This window comes from Rhinatrema bivittatum, chromosome 6 (genome assembly GCF_901001135.1).
Source record: "Rhinatrema bivittatum chromosome 6, aRhiBiv1.1, whole genome shotgun sequence".
NCBI lineage: Eukaryota > Metazoa > Chordata > Amphibia > Gymnophiona > Rhinatrematidae > Rhinatrema > Rhinatrema bivittatum.
This window is the reverse complement of record NC_042620.1, coordinates 252,152,383-252,176,551: the sequence shown is the minus strand read 5'-3', so window position 1 is coordinate 252,176,551 and position 24,169 is coordinate 252,152,383. Positions and strand designations below refer to the sequence as shown.

Sequence of the window (24,169 nt, the reverse complement as noted above, 5' to 3'; positions counted from 1 at the left end):
AAGTAAGTAGGCTATTGAAAATTGCTACAATATATGCCATTGAATTGTCCATAGGTTTACCCATGTAAGTACACTTTATGTATGTATATGGCTTTTGAAAATTGCTACGATAGTATGTTATATTTATGCATGTAGCTCCTTTGAAAATTATCTCCAAAAGGAGCAGTTCAGCATAAGAGGCAAAATTCTTCTATGCACGAAACAAGAGCAGGATTCTTCTATGCATGAAACAAGAGCAGGATTTGGAAGTGATCATATCTGATGATCTCAAGATGGTCAAACAGGAGGATAAGCTGATGGCAAAAGCTAGAAATATCCTTGGCTGCTTAGGGAGAGGAATGGTCAGCAGGAAAAAGGAGGTGGTATTGCCCCTGTATAAGTCCAATTCTAGACACCATACCTTCAAAAAGATATAAGCCGGATGGAATTGTTCCAGATGGCGGCTAATAAAATGGCCAGTGGTATTCTGTAAAGTATGGGGACAGAAAAAGATCTAAACACGTATACCCTATAGAAAAGGTGAGATAGGTGAGATATGAGAGACATTTGAATACCTCCAAGGTATCCATGCACAGGAGGGGCCCTCTTTCAATGGACAGGGGGCTCTGAAACAAGGAGTGATAGAATGAGGGTGAAAAGTGAAGACTCAGAAGTAATCTAAGGAAATATTTCTTTACAGAGAGAGTGATGGAAGTATGAAACAGCCTCCCAGTGAAGGTGGTGGAAAATGTCAATATGCAGGGCCGAATTAGCCATGTAGGTGACGTCATCCAGTAGCATCAAATGGAAACTCTCTCTCTTTAGTAACATAACATATATTATTGGCAGAAAAAGACCAAATGGTGCATCCAGTCTGCCCAGCAAGCTTCCCATGGCAGCAACTGCCACTCCATGCAGGTTACCCCCATGCCTTAAACCAGAGCTTTCCAAACTTTTCCTGACACAGTAATTCAGTCTACTAGCAAACCAGAGGTTAAAGGTTAAACGAACGAAACGTATTTCGACAATTTATGTATGTTTCCTTAAATATATACATAAATAAAATGTTTCACGACACAACCTATCTCATGAAAACCTTTCATTTATATTAAAAATATATAATATTCCAAGATTAATGTTATTGTTATAATTTATGAGTAACACATTCATCTCTCTCCCCCCCCCAGCACATGTCTGGCCTCCACATTCATGTTCCTCTTTTTTTTTTGATTGTTGCCAGTTTAGTGCTTCACCTCCTTCAGGGTTCTAGCCTGCCGTGGTGCATAACACCTTCCATGATCACCAGACACTGTTGCTTGCAGTCAGTACCTGTTTGCCCACGTGCTCCTCGTGGCCAGGCCTCAGCAGCAGCAGCCAATGACAGGGACAGCTGGGCTCAAGTTCCACCCACCAAGCCCAAAAAAAAAAAAAACGTGATTGACAGCAAAAATCGCCCAATAATAAGCAACGCAGGAACTGGAAAAAAAAAAAAAGTGAATCTCTAGGGGAAAAAAAAGCCCAAACTCGCGGGAAATAAACGAGGTTGGCAACACTGCATGCTACGTTCGCATCGGAGTTGCCGTCGCATGCGCGTGATGCTGGAGGGGAGGGGCTTCCGAGGTGCTGACTGCTTTAATGTGCTACGTTTGCGCGACACACTACCGTGTCGCGACACACAATTTTGAAAGCTCTGCCTTAAACAGTAACGACGGGAGAAAAGGACCAAAAGGTCCATCCAGTCTACCCAGCAAGCTAGAAGACTTTTTGATCTACTGAGCATGCGGGTGTTGCCTCGTGAGACCCCTCAGTCTTTTTTCATGTGAGAATCAGAACAGATGTGAATTTCTAGCTCTCTGATTTTTCTGGTTATAACCTAATTTCCCTCTTCATACCCATATCAGTCCAGACTCCTGGGTTTTGCATCCCTTCCAGCAGATGGAGACAAAGAAAATTTTACTGACACTGCTTCATAACCTAGTGTGCCACCTGCAGTCCCTCAGTATTTTTCTGTCTCCAGCAGATGCATAGATGGTGCAATCCTGCAGTTCTGGAGTTAAAAAAAAAAAAGAAAAGAAAAAAAAATTACCTCCCAGAGGGGTTGTTAGGTCCTGGTGGGGCCATCCCCCTTGGTCTCAGGAGGATGAGCTGGGGGTTTGTGACCATAACCCCCCAAAGACTGTAAGCAACAGAAACGACCCAAACGCTTACAACAATTGGAAGGCAGAAAGGAATGAAAACAAAAATAAAATACAAATAGCAACACTCAACCATTACACACAACAACAACAAATCTCTCAGCAGCTACTTAACACTTTCTTTCCTACTCTTTAATGCTCAATCTATAATTAAAAAAATACCAATTGTCAACGACCTTCTCCAAGATGAAAAACCAGATTTCATAGCCATCACAGAAACATGGGCAAAAAACACAGACACAGTACTAATCAACCAAATTAATAACTCTGCCTACAGAACTTTTTCAATACCCAGAGAAGGGCTACCAAAATAAGGGGAATGGAACAGCTCCCCTATGAGGAAAGACTAAAGAGATTAGGACTTTTCAGCTTAGAGAAGAGACGGCTGAGGGAGGATATGATAGAGGTGTTTAAAATCATGAGAGGTCTAGAACGGGTAGATGTGAATCGGTTATTTACTCTTTCGGATAATAGAAAGACTAGGGGACACTCCATGAAGTTAGCATGGGGCACATTTAAAACTAATCGGAGAATGTTCTTTTTTACTCAACGCACAATTAAACTCTGGAATTTGTTGCCAGAGATTGTGGTTAGTGCAGTAAGTATAATGGTGTTTAAAAAAGGATTGGAAAAGTTCTTGGAGGAGAAGTCCATTACCTGCTATTAATTAAGTTCACTTATAGAATAGCCACTGCCATTAGCAATGGTAACATGGAATGGACTTAGTTTTTGGGTACTTGCCAGGTTCTTATGGCCTGGATTGGCCACTGTTGGAAACAGGATGCTGGGCTTGATGGACCCTTGGTCTGACCCAGTATGGCATGTTCTTATGTTGGATAAGTTCCTGGAGGAAAAGTCCATAACACATTATTAGCCAAGTACAGTAAAGAAAGCTATTGCTATTCCTGGAAGTGAGTAATGGGAATTAGATCTATTTTGTGGGATCTGCCAGGTACTAGCGACCTGGATTGGCCACAGTCAGAAAAAGGATGTTATGTTTGATGGGCCTTGGTCTGATCAGCATGGCATTTATGTTCTTCTTTAGTTTTGTTTTGTGTTTATTTTTTAACGTCACTTCAAAATTTTCAAAGATTTTACATGTTTAAGATATTAATTAAGATAATTAAGGGCCCTTCTGGTCCCAAGTTACTGTTAAGACACCTAAATAGGGGCTGCTACTTATAGCAAATCTTACTTCCTAAAGTTAGTGATCTGAACATATTGGCATGCACCCTACTTTACGTTCTTCCCTGATTCTTATTCGCAGACGTGGCCCCGACTTTGTCTTTCTCCTTGATTTCCTGTACACCAAAGGAAGGTCTAACAGAGCCAGCTCGTTCTTTCCTGGAGACGCTGTCCAGCAGCAGTAGTGAAGAGATTGAGCTTCAGCTACAGGAAAAGATGAAGTTCTCCAAGAAAGCTGTCTCCCGCATTGTGGAGGCATCAGACAAGCAGCATCGGCAGCTGGAGGAGCTATGTTACAGATTCCAGAGTGGAGGTAGGACAGGGTCAAAGCAGGGAGGGTTCAGTGCTGTGAGACCTTGATTGATTGATGGAAAGTGGTGAAGGCTGATAATTGCTGTTACATTTTTTTAGTTGAATTTGACCAGGTAGATGAGGTGGTAAAATCGCTGAACAAAGACATGATGAAAGACAACCAGAAGCTGCAGGATCTGTCAACACAGCTGCAAGAGAAACACCATCGGATATCTCTGCAGGTGAGGGAGTGAAGGCCAGGATTCTGTGACAAGGATTGGCTTGGGGTAAATGTCGGGGATCTCCTTGCAATTGAGGGGGCAGCGCCAGGGTTCTGCATTGGGATCGGGGTTTGCTGAGAGATTCACTGATAGGGAGTTGATCTAGGACATGGTTTAATGGAATCAGTGGGTCAGATTGGCTGCTTTCCCCATTGTTTGCCATTCTTGTCTCTCTGTAGTACAACGAGCTACTAGACAAGGTGACCTCCGCCGAGACCAAAGTGTCAGAGATGGAGACGACCATTGAGGACCTACAGTGGGATATTGAGAAACTGCGAAAGAGGGAGCAGAAACTCAATAAGCACCTGGCTGAGGCATTGGAGCAGGTATTACCCATTTAGTGATGGATAAGCTCTAAATACCCTCGGGGTAAAATGTTTTGTCCCAAGATCGCAATGTCAGTGGATGATTCATTTGTCCTACCGAGTACTCTTCTCGATATAGTAATCGTTTTGCCTCTCTCATTGCAGTTGAACTCTGGGTACTATGTCTCAGGCAGTTCTGCTAGCTTTCAGGGGGGTCAGGTGACCCTCAGCATGCAGAAGGTAAAATACTACTACACCCTCTCCAAGCATGATGCCCTGCACAGTGATACCTACTATGTATTATTTACTTGCAACATTTATCCTCTAGCTCCTGTTTAAATAACTCATCACATTCACCCGAGCATATGCTTATCCTGATATGCTTACCACCTTTCCCCTCTCACACACACTTTCCCATAAACCTCCACAAACTGTAACATGGACATGCTTTCTCTCTCTTCCATGCAATGTCATATATCATGTGCTGTATCTGTTTCTTAAGCTGCCATTCACTTTTTCTTGTCACACTCATTCTCTGAGATAAACTTTCTTGGTTTGCTTCTAACCTCCCTCCCCCCCAACACACATCCATAGTTTGAAATGCTGAATGCAGAACTGGAGGAGAACCAGGAGCTGGCAAATAGTAGGATGGCAGAACTGGAGAAACTTCAGCAGGAGTTACAGATAGCCGTGCGACTTAAGGAGAAGCTAAAGGTAACGGTGGTAGAGGGAGAGGAAAATGTAGGGAGAAAAGGAAGACAGAAGGTTTGAATTGTGGGGAAGGGATTGAGAATAAGCTCTCTGCAAGACAGGTTTTGATTAATGTTTTTGATGTTTCTCCCTTCCTCTTAAATTACATCATCTCTTTTGATCTATTTCTATACCTCTGTGTATGTTTGTTAGTTTTGTTCAATTTAAAGAGTTTTATCCTATATTGCCAAAATTATATCAATACAGGATAAAGTAGAAAAAATTGAAAACACAACATAGTGATGTATATCTCTCTCTCAGATGGATCTTCGAAACATGCCTGAGGAGGTGGTGAAGGACACAGGTGACTATAAGTGCCTGCAGTCCCAGTTCTCCCTGCTTTACAATGAAAGTCTGCAAGTGAAAACACAACTGGACGAGGCCCGGGCACTACTCCTCAGCACTAAGAACAGCCACCTACGACAGATCGAGCACATGGAGGTGAGGTGGGAGGAAGGAAGGAAAGATAACTCAAAACACTGCTATTCAGTACCAAGAACAAACACCTGTTCCAGATATACCACATGAATTTTATGGGTGGGGGAGACACTAGAGAGCTATACTGATGTGCCCGAAGAATATCTGCCTGTGGTAGATAGGTTGCATAAGTGTTCAATATTTGTGCTGATATACCATCTATCTTCCCTCTGATTGTTCCTGACTTTGTTTTAATTATGGATCCTCTTGTCATCTCTGGTGCCTTTGTGCTGATTGGTCTCTCCCTATTTCTTTTGTTCCCTGTACGTACCAGGATCAGTCCAGACAGCTGGGTTATGCCTCCCCTCCAGCAGATGGAGTCAGAGAAAAGCTGAAAAGCACCCCCTAGATATACTGGTGTGCTGCCTGCGATCCCTCCGTATTTTCTCTGACTCCAGCAGATTAAGAGGCATAACCTGCGGTCCTGATCTCTCCAAATTTCTACTTTTGGTGTACATGTTGGAGAAACCCTGACTAGATCAATTAGTGTATTTAAGCAGTTTGAAAAAAACAAACAAAGAAAAGTAGTTTTTGAATTTTCTTCTGACAGCGAGGGTGTCTTGTTAAGAGCAGGCTTGGCAGGGCATTGCCCTATGGCCACATACCCGGAGATAGTTTATTCATAGGGGACCGGGAGGAGTATTTACCGGTGGACCGGTCACTCTCCCCCCACCAGATTACGTGTACCAGAGGTTTTCCTCTGAAGGGGGCTTGCTATTTGAATTGTTGGACCCTTGAATTTAAAAAAAAAAAAAAAAAAAAAAAGGAGTCAGACGACTTTTTCAAATAGGTGCCGGTAAGACCTGTTGGGGACAGGCAGAGCACAGTAATCTGCAGCCCCAGCCTGCCACATTCGGTCCCGGGACTCCGGAGGGGCTGGCTTTGTCGCCCATAGCGTCTTCAAGCGCTGCTTGTTTTACTTACTACTTTGGCGCGCTTTTCCCTGGCTGTCCTGTTCGCGCCCTCATGCCGTGCTCCTCGTCTTGCACGGCCTGCGGGGGGGGGGGCGGGGGCGTGACTCTCCCGAGAGGGTCTCTGCTCCCGATGTCTTCCCGGGGGCGAGGGACCCTCTTGGGGGTCGAGCGCTGTCCGAAGTTCGCCTTCTGTTTCCCGATCGTGGAGAGCTGCGGTCCTTGGGCGATCGGCCCTGCCCCCTGCCGACGAAGGGGCAGTGGCCATTTTGTCCACGCTGCACTCTGACGAGTAAGCATCGGAGGAGGGAGAATTCCCTCCTCATTCTCCGCTGGCACTAAGCCCACAGTGGGATCAAGGTTTCGGTCACCTCCCCCTCCCTTTCGTCCCGCGGGGGATGTTTTCAAAGGCCAGCTCCGTTCTCCTCACAATTTGTACTCTTGATGCACAAAGCCTTTTTGGAGGCAGAAGCGGGCTGGGAGGACTCAGGGCCCCCACCACCTAAGATTCCAAGGGCGAATCCAGGTCAGGGCAAGGCGGGGGCTCGCTGTCCCCGGCCACAATGAGAATTGGAGCCTCTGGAGCCCTTAGATCCTTCACCGGACCCCTTGGTCACCTTCGGGGGAGGGGATCTGGACGGACAGGTGTCCGTGGAGGGAGATGATCCCCAGGTCCTGCGTTTATTTAGCAAGGACGAGCTGGAACACCTCATCACGCATGTTTTGCAGGAATTGGGAATCCCGGCACCTCTCCAGAAAGCGGATTCTTCCCCAGGGGATGAAGCCTTGGCGGGGCTCAGGGGGCCCCCGCAAACCTTTCCATTTCACCCAGAATTGTTTCAAATTGTTTCTAAGGAATGGGAGCTTCTGGAAGCTTCCTTGCAGGTCGGCAGGGCTATGGATAAATTGTACCCTCTGCCAGCTGAGTCTTTAGCCTCCTCAAGATTCCCAAAGTGGATTCAGCGGTCACGGCGGTGATAAAACACACCACTATCCCCGTGACGGGGGGCACAACACTTAAGGATCTCCAGGATCAGAAATTGGAGATCATATTAAGGTGCATTTTTTTAAGCTTCCGCACTGTAGCAGCCTCATGCAGAGGGCCACGCTCCGCTGGGTCCAACAATTACTTACGGCCCAGGAGCTTCCGCCGGGGGAAGCGGAACAGGCCAACCGTATGGAGGCTGCGGTCGCCTATACTGCGGGCGCCTTATATGATCTGCGGACTTCGGCTCGCAATATGTCCTCGGCTGTATCCGCCAGGAGGTTGCTCTGGCTTTGTCACTGGGCGGCGGATGCTTCCTCTAAGTCGCGCTTGGGTTCCTTTCCCTTCAGGGGGAAATTGTTGTTTGGCGACGAGCTTGAGCAGCTCATTAAGAACTTAGGGGATAACAAGGTTTATAAGTTACCGGAGGACAAGCCCAGGCAGTCTCGCCCCTTTGGGAATTCAAGGGGTTGGTTTCGGGGCCAACGTCGTTTCCGGATGGAGAGAGGGGGCTCCTTCTCTCAGAGGCAACAGACGTATCGGTCTCTGTCTTGGTCGCATTCCTTTCGTGGCAGACGGTCTCAACGATCGGGAACATCACATGCCTTTACCCCCCATTCCTCCGTTCCGTGCATCGGGGGGTCGGCTATCCCTATTTTGGGAGGACCAGTAGGTCGTAGACGTTGTAAGTCACGGTTACGTTTTGGATTTTGCTTGACCGCTCCGAGATCTGTTTCTTGTATTGCCCTGCAGGCTTCTGGCAAAACAAGTGATTGCGCAGACGTTGGATCGGCTTCAGGCGCTGGGGGCAGTGATCCCGGTTCCACCTGCCGAGTGCTGAACTGGCCGGTACTCCATTTACTTCGTGGTCCCGAAGAAGGAAGGGACATTCAGGCCAATTTTGGATTTGAAGCAGGTCAACAGGGCTTTACATGTTCCGCGTTTTTGCATGGAGACGCTAAGGTCTGTTATTGCGGCCGTCCACAAGGGAGAATTTTTGGCTTCTTTGGACCTAACCGAGGAGTATCTCCATATTGGAATTCAGGAGCATCATCAGCGGTTCCTCAGGTTCATGGTGCTGGGGGACCATTATCAGTTTTGCGCACTACCAAGGTTCTGGTGGTGGTAGCGGCTTCTCTTCGTCGTCAAGGGATATTGGTACATCCTTATCTGGACGATTGGCTCATTCGGGCCAAGTCAGAAGCTCTGTGCAAGCGAGCGGTTCGGTCAGTGGTGGATCAACTACAGAAGCTAGGTTGGGTAATCAACTTTACCAAGAGCCATCTAGACCCAACCCAGCAATTAGAATTCCTGGGAGCCCGGTTTGATACTTCTCTGGGCAAGGTATTTCTTCCCCACCAACGGATGATCAATCTAATGGATCAGTACGGAACCTGTTGGAGCTCCCATTGCCTACGTCTTGGGATTATTTGCAAGTAATTGGGCATATGGCTTCCACCTTGGAAATGGTTCCTTGGGCGTTTGCTCACATGCGGCCTCTGTAGAGGGCGCTACTTTCCCGCTGGGATCCCAGGTCAGAGGACTACGACATGCTATTACCCTTGTTGGAACTGGCCCGGGCCGGCCTCACGTGGTGGCTGATTCCGGACCATCTGCTTCAGGGGGTGGACTTAGAACCCCCACATTGGATTGTGGTGATAACGGATGCCAGCCTATCAGGGTGGGGAGCGGTATGTCAGTCCCGGGCAGTACAGGGACGTTGGTCCCCTCGGCAGGCCGCTTGGTCCATCAATCGCTTGGAGACCACGGCGGTTCGCCTGGCCTTGCGTCAACTCCCTCCGTTAGTGCACCGTCGGGTGGTGCGAGTTCTATCAGACAATGCGACTACCGTGGCATACATAAACAGACAGGGTGGCACAAGAAGTCGCCCGGTGGCGACCGAGGCGGCCTTGTTGATGGCATGGGCGGAACGCCATCTGAACCGCATCGCGGCGTCCCATATCGCAGGCGTGGACAACAAGATTTTCTCAGTCGACAACATCTGGACCCCGGAGAGTGGGAATTGTCGGCAGAGGCGATGCACCTCATAACTCGAAGTTGAGGGATTCCACGCTTGGACTTGATGGTGACGCGGTTAAACGCCAAGTTGGCTCATTTCTTCAGCCGAAGGTGAGAGCATGGTTCGGAGAGGGTGGATGCGCTCGTGCTTCTGTGGCTTCCGCACATCCTCCTTTATGTATTTTCCCCGTGGCCTCTGGTGGGAAAAGTTTTAAGGCGCATAGAATCCCACCGGGGTCTGGTAATTCTGGTGGCCCCAGAGTGGCCAAGAAGACCGTGGTTCGCAGATCTGGTCAACCTAGCGGTGGACGGGCCCCTGCGCCTCAGTCACATTCTGAATCTCCTGCGTCAGGGTCTGGTATTTTTTGATCTGGCGTATCGCTTTTGTCTAGCGGCTTGGATTATGAGCGGAGACAACTGAGAAAGAAAGGGTATCCTGAAGCGGTGATTACACTTCGCTTTGGGCTCGCAGATCTTCAACTTCGCTGACCTATGCTAGGGTTTTGAAGGTAGTTGAATCCTGGTGCAGTGGTTTACAACTGTCCCCGTGTAAGGCTTCCTTAAGGCATATTCTCACGTTTTTACAGGAAGGTTTGAAGAAGGGCTTGTTGTACAGTTCTCTTCGGGTTCAGGTAGCAGCACTGGGCTGTCTGAGAGGCAAGGTTGATGGTTCTTCGCTTGCATGTCACCCTGATGTTGCACGTTTTTTTTACGCGGGGTTAGGAATTTGCGTCCCCCCATGAGGGTTCCATGCCCATCCTGGAGCTTGAATTTGGTTCTCCGTGGTCTCTGCGCTTCTCCTTTTGAGCCTCTTCAGAGAGCCACCTTGAAGGATTTAACTCTCAAGACAGTATTCCTAGTGGCCATTTTGTCGTCGCGTTTCGGAACTTCAGACTCTGTCGTGCAGGGAACCGTTCTTGCATATTTCTGAGTCAGGGGTTTCTTTACGCACAGTACCTGCCTTCTTACCTAAGGTGGTATCAGCCTTCCATGTTAATCAGACGGTGGAATTACCTTCCTTTTCGGAGGAGGAGATCCGGTCTTCTCAAGGTCGGGATTTGAAGCGTTTGGATGTCCGGGTACTCCTGCGGTACTTGGAGGTGACTAATGAGTTTCGAAGGTCGGATCATTTATTTGTGTTGTGGAATGGGCCCAAGAAGGATCTTCAGGCATCCAAGACGACTATTGCCAACTGGTTGAAAGGCGCGATTGCTTCCACATACATTGGCTGCGGAAGGTTTGTTCCCGATGGGCTTAAGGCTCACTCTCTGCATTCTCAGGTGGCTTCGTGGGCTGAAAGCCAGTTTGTGTCTTCCCAGGAGATTTGCAGGGCGGCCACTTGGAAATCCTTGCATACGTTTTCTAGGCATTATCGCTTGGATGTTCGTGGTCCGTCGACAGAGTTTTGGGGGCAGTGTGCTTCGAGCGGGACTCTCTGGGTCCCACCCCATTTAAGGCGGCTCGGGTACATCCCAGCAGTTTGGACTGATCCTGGTACGTACAGGGAAAGGAAAATTAGTTTCTTACCTGATAATTTTTGTTCCTGTAGTACCAAGGATCAGTCCAGACGCCCGCCCAAGTAGGTTACGGGAGAGTCCGCTCGTACCTGCTGCTGCTGTTTTCCTTATGTTGCAGTTACTCCGATTACAGAGCATCGGCATACGTGATGGTTCATTGTTACAGGCAAGTTTTACTGGGTTTCCTTTCTCCTGTTGGAATTTGGGAGATAGGATTTTTTTTTTTTGTGGGTTTTTTTTTAGGGCAGTAGTCCTACTTGATCTAGTCATTGGTTGGGTTCTAAACTGTTTATTATTCAGCGGAAGTGTATGATTATATATTGCTTCTGCTTTGATATTCTTTATACTGAGGGATCGCAGGCAGCACACACCAGTATATCTAGGGGGTGCTTTTCAGCTTTTCTCTGACTCCATCTGCTGGAGGGGAGGCATAACCCAGCAGTCTGGACTGATCCTTGGTACTACAGGAACAAAAATTATCAGGTAAGAAACTAATTTTCCTATTGTGTCTATATCCATCCTGATTAGCTGTTCTCCCTCCCCTTAAGTTGTAATTCTGTTTTTCCATCGATAAGCAGGGCTGAATTGGACATGATCTGTGGGTGATGTCATCAGGTGGCACTGGACGAAACTCTCTCCAAGCTAGTAGAGCTTTGAGCTCTACTGAGCATGTGAAGAAGTTCCCATACGATTGTTGCTTCTGGATTCTCTTCAATCTATTTTTGTCTGCACAGACACTTAAAACAGTCTCTCCATGACTGTTTCCTCAGTTACAGGAATTATCACTCCTCGCTACCTATAGCAAGCCCCAAACAATACTTTTCAGTACTATCATAAAAAAAACAATACTACACTGCAGAGATGTCGAGGAAAATGACCAGCAGTTTCAAGGCCTGCCCCTGCAGATGCCTCATGTCCAAGATGGACGGCCATGAACTCTTTCGATGCTTAGGCCCAGATCACAATCAGCCGAACTGCTCAGCCTGTGACTGCATGTTGCCTCGTTCCCAGAGGGCGACAGCCATGAAGACTGCCTTCCTGCACCCTTCAAAAAGCAGATCTTGGTCACAAAGTCGCCATGCCGCCTCCGCTTTCCAGAGTGTTGACTCAGGTCCAGGCTCAGAGACCCATAGTGCATCAATACATTAAGACAGATCGACGACCAAATTGCTGCGGCTGACAGACAGAGTGCACCATCAAAAGTCAAACACCCAGACCCTTCAATGCGCTCTGTGCAAACGGAGGAAGGTCCAGTAAAGAAACAAAAACACTTGATGCAGCATGGAGAAAAAAAAAATAAAGCATTGAAGTCACTCAAACGCATTGAAAAATCCGCACTGAAAAAGCATGCACCCATCGATGCATTTTATTTATTTATTTGTTTATTTATTTGGACATTTTATATACCGTCGTTCCATGTAAAGATCTAAGAAACAGTGGCCATTGGCTAAGAAATTCAATGCATTGGCACATTACTTGATGCAGGTCTCCTTGATGCTCCCAACGACACCTGTGCTGACACAACCGGTGCATGTTGCCTGGATGCATGCCTCAACCCTTTCTTCATCAATGATGACATCAACCTCTTCAATGCACAAGTTGATGACGCATCAGAAAAAATCTGCACCAGTGCAGATCACACATCTTTCTTCCACACACATTGTCTGATAAATCTTTAGATGACACATCAGCTACACAAGGCCCTTCGGCCCATCTTTCATTGAGAATCCTTCATCTCCATTCAGCACCCGGTATCTGAAGATGACCATCATACCTCTCCTGCCTCAATACACTCTAGTTCTGCGGCTGTGGGATCAGGAGACATGCAAACACTTTTTCCACTACTGGTGGCTCACCCGGCAGAGCATTATGCCCATGACATCTTAAAGGCAGTGCTGCCAACAAAGCTCTTTATGATGTATGGAGCTTCCTTAGCGGAAGCCCAGCTAAGACACCACATCACCACCTCTCTACTGATTGCACAGCTACTATACCAGGGACTTCAACTATAATCACTGGATCCCTGCTGTTCTATTTGACAGCTTCTGTCTAATCCTCCTCCAGTCATAGATGAGCCTATTCTGGTCTCTAAGGAAGATGGACCACCTCAAAGGTCTCAGCAAGCCATGGACCAGATAATGGGTACTGTTGAGGATTTTTTTCACATCCTTCATCCCTGAAGCAACCTACTTTCCAACCAGTTTATCTGATTCTTCCCGCCTCTCCAGATGATTCTAATCAGGAGTCCCACCATTCACAGCTACCTCCTCTTCAGACCGCAAAAAGTCAACTTCCAGTGAAGCCCCACCCATTCATCTGAGGACTCTTGTGAAACTTAGTCCTCCACTGTCCCCTAAGTCATCTTGGTCCAGTCACCATTCTCCAGGGGAGTCCCCCAGCAGCTCCACTGGCATCCTATCCAACCTGCCTGTGGAACTGCCAAACCATACCTCTCCATCTGAGGACTTAACATTCTCCAGGATTGTGAAGAAGGTGGGCATAATTCTCAGTGGTCAAGTCAGAAAAGAGCAAGACCCCAGAGCAGAGGTAATGGGGATTCTGAAAATCTTTGAAATCCCAGCTGAGCCTTCAAAACTACCTGACTCATCAGGCGTTGGACACCTTATTGATGAAAATGTGGGAATCTCCCTTCTCTGTTCCTATGGTAGCTTGTTTCTGTGGTAGAGTCAAGAAATCACTGGGCTATGGCATAATTCAGCTGCCACATAATTCAGTCATGGTGGAAAGTCTAATGAAAAAGGCAAAGAAAACGAGATTCCACTTGAATACCCATTTGGGGAAAGACCACTGTCTTTTGAACGATTTCAGGAAGAAGATTTTTCAGGGCTCTATGTTGACCGCCAGAATCTCCTAGCATCAATTTTATATTGTCCAATACATTTACTAATGTATACAAAATCTTAAGCCCTTTGTTAGAACAGATACAGGCGAACAATTTTTTCCACTTCCACTCTGTTCTGGAAGAGGTGATTTATTGTCATCTTTGAACAGTATATGAATCCTTTGGCACTACAGCGAGAACTTCGGCTGCCTCCATCAGAGCACAACATATGTCCTGACTAAGGGCAATCTCGATAAGGGAGGATGTGAATGAAAAACTAGCTGACCTTCCCTGTCTGGAAGGTAATTTGTTTGGTGAAAAACTAAGGAAAACAGTTGCCCTGATAAAGGAACAAAATGTTTGTCTACCTCAGCTGATCCGCACCTACCACCTAGAAGGGCTTACATATCCTACAAAAGACCATAGTATCCAAGAAGGTCTTTTTGGCCAAATCAACAATTTCTTCTCCCGTTGCTTCAACTGCAACAACCAGCCCAACAAGTTCCTGCACAGGGGTGTCCCAGGGAGCAAAGGCAACAAAAAACACAAACGCAACAACCATCTAGCAAACCGGGGCAGAGTTTTGGATCCTACCTGGCACCTTCTGCCTCACAAGGGTTGGTGCACGGATCCAGTTGTTTCTTCAAAAATGGAAATTGATCACCAAGACCCGCTGGGTGTTGGAAATCATTAAAAGGGCCTATCGTCTACACTTCAAAACTCACCCAGTGCTTCTTCACACATCAATTCCTCCTCCTAACCTTTCTTATTGGTCACAATTACCATAAGAGGTGACTCGACTCCTCTCGTAGAATGCAATTCAAGAAATAATTCCTGCCCTACAAAATCAGGGATTCTATTTCCCATTCTTTTTTTATTCTGAAGAAAACGGGGGAAATCTGCCCAGTCCTGGACCTTTGAAATCTCAGCTACCACAACCACAAAGAGAAGTTCAATATGACCTCACTGTCAATGGTCCAACCTTTCCTACAACAGGAAAACTAGATATGTATCTTTGAGGTCTAAGGAGCACATGCTCATGTCCCGAATCAAATGGTTTGTCAGCCTTCCATCCAGATGGCTGCATGCGGAGACGCGTATATTTTGTTATATCATTTGGATTTAAGAAGGATTTTAAGAACATAAGAAAATGCCATACTGGGTCAGACCAAGGGTCCATCAAGCCAAGCATCCTGCTTCCAACAGTGGCCAATCCAGGCCACAAGAACCTGGCAAGTACCCAAAAACTAAGTCTATTCCATGTTACCATTGCTAATGGCAGTGGCTATTCTCTAGGTGAACTTAATAGCTGGTAATGGACTTCTCCTCCAAGAACTTATCCAATCCTTTTTTAAACACAGCTATACTAACTGCACTAACCACATCCTCTGGCAACAAATTCCAGAGTTTAATTGTGCGTTGAGTAAAAAAGAACTTTCTCCGATTAGTTTTAAATGTGCCCCATGCTAACTTCATGGAGTGCCCCCTAGTCTTTCCACTATCCGAAAGAGTAAATAACTGATTCACATCTACCTGTTCTAGACCTCTCATGATTTTAAACATCTCTATCATATCCCCCCTCAGCTGTCTCTTCTCCAAGCTGAAAAGTCCCAACCTCTTTAGTCTTTCTTCATAGGGGAGTTTTTCCATTCCCCTTATCATTTTGGTAGCCCTTCTCTGTACCTTCCCCATTGCAATTATATCTTTTTTGAGATGCGGCGACCAGAATTGTACACAGTATTCAAGATGCGGTCTCACCATGGAGCGATACAGAGGCATTATGACATTTTCCGTTTTATTCACCATTCCCTTTCTAATAATTCCCAACATTCTGTTTGCTTTTTTGACTGCCGCAGCACACTGAACCGACGATTTCAATGTGTTATCCACTATGACACCTAGATCTCTTTCTTGGGTTGTAGCACCTAATGTGGAACCCAACATTGTGTAATTATAGCATGGGTTATTTTTCCCTATATGAATCACCTTGCACTTATCCACATTAAATTTCATCTGCCATTTGGATGCCCAGTTTTCCAGTCTCACAAGATCTTCCTGCAATTTATCACAATCTGCTTGTGATTTAACTACTCTGAATAATTTGTGTCATCTGCAAATTTGATTATCTCACTCGTATTTCTTTCCAGATCATTTATAAATATATTGAAAAGTAAGGGTCCCAATACAGATCCCTGAGGCACTCCACTGTCCACTCACTTCCACTGAGAAAATTGTCCATTTAATCCTACTCTCTATTTCCTGTCTTTTAGCCAATTTGCAATCCATGAAAGGACATCACCACCTATCCCATGACTTTTTACTTTTCCTAGAAGCCTCTCATGAGGAACTTTGTCAAACGCCTTCTGAAAATCCAAGTATACTATATCTACTGGTTCACCTTTATCCACATGTTTCTGTATATGAAGGTGACTAACAATTTTAGGAAGTCAGATAATCAGTTTATTGCTACTTTTCAGTGGCCCGAGGAAAGGTGAAGCAGCTTTCAAACCTTTGTTGGCTTGGTGGATTAAGGAAGCTATTGGCACAGCCTACGTGGACAAGGGTTTGCCTCTTTCTTAGATGTTGAGAGGTCACTGTACTAGAGTGCAGGTGGCGCCTTAGGCGGAGCTCCATTTGGTGTCTCCAGTGAATGTTTGCAAGGCAGCAACTTGGTCATCATTACATTCCTATTCAAAGCATTATCATCTGGATGACTGGGCCAGGAAAGAAGCAGCTTTTGGTTCGGGGCTACTGAGAGAGGGGTACATCCTATGCATCAGGAATGTTCTAGCTGGATGATGAGGAAGGAGAAATTTACTTTTAATAATTTCCTTTCCTTGAGTCCAGCCAAACCAGTCCAGAATCCTCTCTGACTGCCAAGGATTATCCTGCTGTTTGTGTAGAGTGGTCATGTTTTCAGTAGCTTGTAGTGGGTAAGGCTAATGCTCAGTATCCGTACTAGTGGAGTCATGGATTTCTTTGTTGCGTGTACTGGTCGTGACAGGCCCACGACTGGCCCTACTCATGCCCGGGTCCCGGACCTGGCCCTTCTTCCTTGGTGGCGGTGGGCAGCCGCCTATGCGCCTGCACTCCTGCCACTTCCCTGGGTTCTCCGGCTGCTCCTCAGCCTCCTCCGGTTCCAGTCAGGTCTCCCCACATGGGCGTAGGAAAATCTCCGCCGCCATGTAATCTAAGCTATTGCCTTAAGCGCGTGTGCCTTTCCTGACTTTAAAGGGGCCGTGCTCTGCTATTTAAGGCAAGCCCTGCCACTTGGTCTTTGCCTTGGCAACAGGTCTCCAAGTTTGTCATGTGCTTAGTTGCTACTCCTTCATTCCTGTTCCCAGTCCCTGAGTTCCAGTACCTGTTACCTGTTCCTGATTACCTTGGACAGATTCCTGGCTTTGACCCTTGCTTCTCCTGACTGTTTTTGGATGGATTCCTGGCTTTGACCTGTGCTCGTACTTTGACCTTATCTCCAGCCGCCTGCCCTGAGCTCAGCCTGTACTCGACCCTGTCTCCAGCCGCCTGCCCTGTCTCCAGCTTGAACTTGACTCTGCCTCTAGCAGTTTACTTGGACTTGGTCTCTTTTAGGCTTCTGCCTACTCATAATCCCGGACTTAACTTGTCTTCGTGCTCCAGCCTGCCTCAGCCTGTCCGGGCTTCTGGATCCCAGCCCTGTCCTGAATTCAGCTACTTCGGACTCTCTGTCGCTGCTGCTTCCTGGCTCCCTGTCCTGAACATCTTCCTCTGGATTAATCATGTGGAGACCCACCTAAGACCAGCCGGCCCCAGTACTCAAGGGTTCAACCTGCGGGGAATGAGGGCTGGTATTGACGAAGCTTCAGTTGGCCTCTGTTTCCCGATCTACTCCGCCTCTCGACGGTGGGGACCCACCTGAGGTGGAGTTGACGCTACCCACGGGTAGCGTCAACTCCACCTTAGGCCAAAGGTCCACCTCCGCAATATTCTTTGCTCCGGTGAGTGATCTGTTAGGATATTTCCCAAGAAGTTCCTGTGGTTTTGCTTGTCTTCTTTCTTGCTGTTCCCTAGAAGCGTTTTGATTTTGAGGCAGGCAAGTTTATTTTCTTTCTTAGCATGTTGCATAGAATACTGGCAGGTTGAGCATGGCATGGGAGCCTTTAAAAGGTAATGTCAGCAACCATTTCTCGTTCTCCATCTGTTGACTGGGGAGTATAATCCATGTGTTTGGATTGGTCTGGCTGGACTCAAGGAAAGGAAATATCAGGTAAGAGTACATTTTCTCCATTTGCCACATCTTATGCATGCCCCTGCTCTTCTATTGTGGTCAGACTCATCAAATAATTGTAACCTGTTTTATTTTTGAGTCACTTGTAGATACCCATGGATATAGGACTCTCTTAAGGCTAGTGCATACATTGCAAATGCGCTGGGTCCCACGGTGTTCATATTTGCACAGGTCTGAAGATGGTCTTCAGCACTGGGCTGGAAAGAGGAGCAACAACAGTAGGAAGTAGGGCAGATCCCACAAGAAGAGGAGTAGTAAGAGTGAGTACAGAGCTAGCTACCATGTGGGGACAGGAAGAAGAGCAGCAAGGAGTGCAGAGCCGGTGATAGAAGCCTTACATGATTTATCAGTTCACTTGGCTCTAGCAAACCACACTGACCATCTCCTGCTCTCATGGCTTCTTGAGACCTTCAGTTTGCACGGCATTAACTGGTACACATTGCTTGTGAAGGGAGATGAGAAGCAAAGAGGGAAGGAAGAGGGATAGGAAATGAAATGAAGACCTACATGGAATGGAAGGAGGAATGGGGGAAGAGGTGTAGAGATTCATGCAGTGAGGGGAAGAGGAGGAAGGAATGCTTGTCTGTGCATTGTGGACACCTTAAAGATTGCTCAGCATTACATAGCTGAGGAAGTGCGTAAGGAAGTGCATAGAGGAAGTCTGAAGAGTGACTCCTGATGGTTCAGCTGATCTGTTAGGCTCCTTGAGCTCATATACCTATTGTTCCTTGTTTGTGTCATTGATTGACTGCTTCCTCTCTGGTTGAAATCATCTCTCTGATTCTCTTTCCCTGTACATACCCGGATCAGTCCAGACAGCTGGGTTTTGCCTCCCCTCCAGCAGATGGAGAAAGAGAAGTCTTGACTGACTGTACCTTATACCCCGAGGTGCCACCTGCAGTCCATCAGTATTTCTCTGTCTCCAGCAGATGGTGGAGGTGCAAAGCCTGCAGTCCAGAGAAATAGAAAAAAAAATAAAAAGCCAGATTCATTTTGCAGTGAGTTTTCTACTGCCTCCCAGGTCCTGGTGGAACCATCCCCCCTGGTATCCGAGGCTTAAGGGCAGAAGGTCAGGGATCTTGTGAGCTCTCCATCTGGCTGCCGGGATAGGGTGAAACTGGGGAGCCCGGCTCACTCATCCTACGGGACCTCAACAGAGCCTGTTGCCTTCAGGGACATTTAGCCTTAAACATTTTGTTTTCAAGTTTTGTTTAAAAAAAAAAAAAAAAAAAAGGTAAAGTAGAGCGGTTTCTCTATCTTCCCTTACGGGAACCGGTGTGCTTGTTTGAGGTAGGTGGGTGTTTTTGGCTTGAGTGCTTCGGTCCTGTTTTCGGCTCAGCTACTTGCCGGTATTCCCCTCTGATACCGCGGGGCTCAGCGTGTTCGGCCTGTAGGGACGCCTGCACATGTCTCTTACGTGGCGGGCTTTGTTCCAGATGCCTCCCCAGGGTGGGGGTGGAAGGGATATCAGGGAACGCGTAGGGGGAGAAATCGTCCCAGCGCCGGGAGCCTGGGCAGCTTTGTCCGGTGCAGCAGACCTCGTGGGATCCCTTCCCCCTCAGCGTGGGAACGGAGCATTCCCCTGAGGTTTCGGCTCCGGAGGACTTGCCAGGCCAGGACCCTCCAGGAGCTGATCCAGCCTTGGATGACCAGGCGCTGGACAGTCCATCTCAAGTGGAGGGGGACGATCCTAGAGTTGTGCCGTTGTCCCCCTGATACCTGCAGTTCTGGAGGAACTAGGTTTGAATTCCCTCAGGAGGTCAACAAGCTGGGTTCCATGGATCCTGTCTTGGTGGGCCTGAGAGGTCCGACTAGGTCCTTTCCCTTCCACGCATCAGTCACCGACTTGTTGTTCTGGGAGTGGGACACTCCAGATATGTCGTTGAAGGTCAGCCGAGCTATGGATAAGTTATACCCGCTGCCTGAGGGTGCCCTGGATTTGCTCAGAGTCATGAATGTGGATGCTTTAGTCTCAGCTGTTATGAGGAAGACTACCATTCCAGTCACTGGGGCTACAGTCCTCAAGGACCTTCAGGATAGGAAGCTGGAAGCGCATCTCAAGAAGAATTTTGAGGTGTCAGCCCTAGGCGTTCTTGCTGCCATGTGTAGCAGTTTTATGCTGCGAACAAGACTTTGTTGGGGTCTACAGTTGCAGCAGGACAGGACGTTATCGGATTCTGATGTTAGCCAGGCAGAGCAGCTGGAAGCCAAGGTGGCCTACAGTGCAGGTGCTCTGTATGATCTGCGTCTGACCTCCTCCAGGACCATGGTATCTGCGGTTTCTGCCTGCAGACTCCTGTGGTTATGGAATTGGGCGGCGGATGTGACATCCAAGGCTCAGCTTGGTTCCCTGCCTTTTAAGGGGAAATTGCTATTCGCCAAGGACTTGGAGGAGATGATTAAGTCTTTGGGAGAGAGAACAAAGTACATAAGTTGACGGAGGATAAGCCGAAGATGAGAAGCTCCTCATCTCAGCGCTCCCATTTCCGGGGTAACCGCAAGTTCTCTGTACGTACCCGGATCAGCCCAGACTCCTGGGTTTTACCTCCCCTCCAGCAGGCGGAGACAGACCAATTTCTGTGGACTCTGTCGTATACCCCTGAGGTGCCACCTGGAGTCTGTCAGTATTCTTCTGTCTCCAGCAGGTGGGAGAGGTGCTTCCCTGGAGTCTGGTATTTTTTGTCAGGATTTAGTTGATTTTTTTTTTTGGTCAGGCTTCGGAGTTAGCTCCTGATGGTTAGTGAGGGGTCAGGTTTTTTGCTCTCTCAGCTAGCTTCCCCTTTAGCCTTCCAGGGATTTGTTAGGTCCTGGTGGGGCCATCCCTCCTGGTATTTGAGGCTCAGGAGCAGAGGGTTGAGGACCCTGTAACTGCCCGCTGAAGGTGGTCCAAGTATTTAAATTAAAGTACTGTGCCTTTAAATTCTCCTGCTCAGCCAGCCTTGTATGTTCTTCGCTGGTGTTAGTTTTAGAACCGCGGACAGCTCCCGATTGGGTAGACCTTTGTTTTCGCGCCTCCTCTCTCCGGCCGGGCTAAATTTAGAGCGCTGCTCATGCCACGTGGTGTGGCCTGTGCCGCATGCGGCAGCGCGTGCGCGGCTTTCCCGGGCCGGTATTTGCACGGCGTGTTTATCTGGTGGGGAGGGGTCATCGGGGTTCGCGGCCCCAGTGATTTCGGCGGGGGGGTGGATTGCGACCTTGGGGGGCCAGCACCTCTGTTTCGAATAGGCAGGCCCCGGATCCGCTCCTGCTCAGCGTGGGAACAGAGGCCATTTTAAAGACCATGAGGGAGCAGGCTACTATGGGAGATGGGCCTTTGCCTCTACCCTTGTCTCCGCGGCCGGGGGCACTGGGGAGGGGGCCGGTTCAGATGGGGCTGCGGAGGACTCGGAAGAGGGTGATGAAGGGGACGACTCAGATGGGTCTTCTTCATCATTCACCTCGGATTTTGTGCTTTTAATGTACAAAGCATTTAAGGCTCGCAAGGCTGGGAAATTGCAGGGGCACAAGCTAGGTTGCAGGGAACCCGCGGCCTGAAAGCGGGTTCAGGCGCCGAAGCACGGTGGAGCGCCCAAGGAGAAGCATCCGCTTCGCTCCATAGTCAGTCCGAGGGACAGCGCATCTTCCGATCTGTCAGATCAGGAAGGGTCTCTGCGGCCGGCTCCTGATCAGGGTACAGAAGGGGATCCGGATGCCCTGGCTCCGCCGACCAAGCATATGGGCTCCCTTCCGGTGGAGGGGGATGATCCCAAGGTGGTTCGCTTGTTTAGAAGGGATGAACTGGGGCCTCTAATTCCATTCATCCTCGACGAGCTGGAAATTGAAGTCCCTCAGGAGGATTCCAGGTTTGGGCCTAATATGGATCCGGTGATGCTGGGTCTCCGAGGTCCAGCGAGGTCGTTCCCATTCCACTTGTCGGTGTCTGACCTTCTATTTAAGGAGTGGGACATTCCTGATCTGAGGTTGAAGGTTAGTAGCGCCATGGATAAGTTGTATCCGCTCCCAGAGATCACGCTGGATCTTCCCAGGGTGCATAAGGTGGACACTGCGTTCTCAGCGGTGACTAAGATGTCGACTATTCCGGTGACGGGGGCCACAGCCCTGAAGGACTTGCAGGACCACAAGTTGGAGGTACATCTCAAGAAGATCTTTGAGGTATCAGCCCTTGGGGTATGGGCTGCGATCTGCAGCAGCTTCGCTCAGCTAGCCAGTCTCCGCTGGGTCCAAGATTTACAAGAGTCCGTGGATCTTACGGATGCCTAGTCACAACAGGCTAAGAGGTTGGAGGCTGCGATGGCTTACATTACAGTGGATGCACTGTATGATCTTTTAAGGTCATCGGGGAGGACGATGGTCTCCACGGTATCAGCATGTCGCCTCCTATGGTTGCGGAATTGGTCGGCGGACGTATCCTCCAAAGCGCATTTTGGTTCTCTGCCCTTCAAGGGAAGATTGCTGTTTGGACAGCAGTTGGAAGATATGATCAAGTCACTGGGGGAGAGCAAGGTAGACAAGCTGTTGGAGGACAGGCCTCTGACGAGAGGCTCGTTTCCGCAGAGAGCAAGATTTCAGGGACTCGACGTTTCTCGATCCACTGGATCATCATTTCGTCAGGGGCAAAACCGTCAGTATATGGGCGCCCAGTCCTTTCGGGGCCAGCGGCCTTTCCGAGAAAGAGCCCTTCAGACGCATGGGGGCCCCAAGCCCTCACAATGAAGTGCGGCCAGTCCACTCCTCGGCAGGCTGTCCTTATTCCTGGAGGAGTGGACCAAGCTAACTTCGGATCAATGGGTCCTAAACATAATCGAACATGGCTACACTTTGGATTTTGCATGGCCGATCCAAGACCGCTTCATGGTGTCCCCATGTGCGTACCGTCAAAAGAGGCAAGCGGTACGAGCCACCCTGCAGCGTTTGCAGGATCTTGGCACCATTCGTCAGGTTCCTACCGGAGAGCTCAGACATGGGTGTTACTCCATCTATTTCATTGTGCCGAAAAAGGAAGAAACCTTTCACCCCATCCTCGATTTGAAACAAGTCAATCGGACGTTGAAGGTACCTCGTTTTCGGATGGAAACTCTACGCTCCGTGATAGCATCCATACACAAGAGAGAGTATCTGGCGTCGCTGGACCTGACGGAAGCTTATCTGCACATACCCATTCATCCGGATCACCAGAAATTCCTACAATTCATGATCCTCGGACAATACTTCCAGTGTTGTGCTCTCCCGTTCGGCCTCGCGACAGCACCCAGGGTTTTCACCAAGGTGATGGTGGTGGTGGCAGCGGCCCTTCAGCGCGAGGGCATACTGGTTCATCCCTATCTGGACGACTGGCTGATTCGGGCAAAGTCGAAAGCTTTGTGTGAGGCCGCGGTCCAGCGAGTTCTTCAGAGATTGACTACCTTAGGCTGGGTGGTCAATCCCGACAAGAGTCATCTGATTCCTTCCCAGTCCTTGGAGTTCCTGGGGGGCCAGGTTCAATATGATCTTGGGCAAGGTTTTTCTTACAGAAGAGAGGCTTTCCAGGTTGGTTTCCCAGGTGGATTTATTCAGATCCATGCCACATCCCAGTGCCTGGGATTACTTGCAGGTTCTGGGGTCGATGTCTTCCACTCTCGAGCTCATCCCATGGTCCTTTGCTCATATGCGACCTCTTCAGTCTGCGTTGCTCTCCAGCTGGAGTCCGCTTTCCCAGCAATTCCAGCTTCGTTTACCACTGATGGATTTGGCACGCTCCAGTCTACGTTGGTGGATGTGTCCGGACCATTTGCGTCGGGGAATGGACCTGGAGATTCCCACGTGGATCGTGGTCACTACCAACGCCAGCCTCTCCGGCTGGGGAGCAGTGTGTCAGGGATTGGCTGTGCAGGGCCAATGGACAAAGACAGAATCCTCCTGGTCCATCAATCGTTTGGAGACCAGAGCAGTTCAGCTGACATTACAGGCCCTTCTCCCCTTGGTGGAAGGGCGGTCGGTGAGGATACTGTCCGACAATGCCACAGCGGTAGCTTACATCAGTCGTCAAGGAGGAACCAGGAGCCATCCAGTGGCGATGGAGACACGGCTGCTGATCGCCTGGGCGGAATAGCACCTTTACAAGATTGCAGCCTCCCACATCGCCGGGGTGGATAATGTGCAGACAGACTTTCTCAGTCGAAACCAGTT

General features: G+C 48.4%; 1 protein-coding gene across 5 annotated transcripts in view; it reads left to right on the top strand.

Moving 5' to 3' along the window:
- RNF40 (ring finger protein 40) overlaps positions 1 to 24,169 on the top strand; it is an 89,504-nt gene that overhangs the window by 20,424 nt on the left and 44,911 nt on the right. For all 5 annotated transcript variants that reach the window (XR_003857497.1, XM_029606804.1, XM_029606805.1 and 2 more), the window contains 6 exons: positions 3,442 to 3,672; positions 3,771 to 3,892; positions 4,111 to 4,257; positions 4,402 to 4,476; positions 4,831 to 4,950; positions 5,248 to 5,427. Coding sequence is in view for 4 of the 5 variants with exons in the window: in XM_029606804.1 (XP_029462664.1) it covers positions 3,442 to 3,672; positions 3,771 to 3,892; positions 4,111 to 4,257; positions 4,402 to 4,476; positions 4,831 to 4,950; positions 5,248 to 5,427 (875 nt within the window). In the remaining variant the exon portion in view is untranslated. The remainder of the gene's footprint in view (positions 1 to 3,441; positions 3,673 to 3,770; positions 3,893 to 4,110; positions 4,258 to 4,401; positions 4,477 to 4,830; positions 4,951 to 5,247; positions 5,428 to 24,169) is intronic.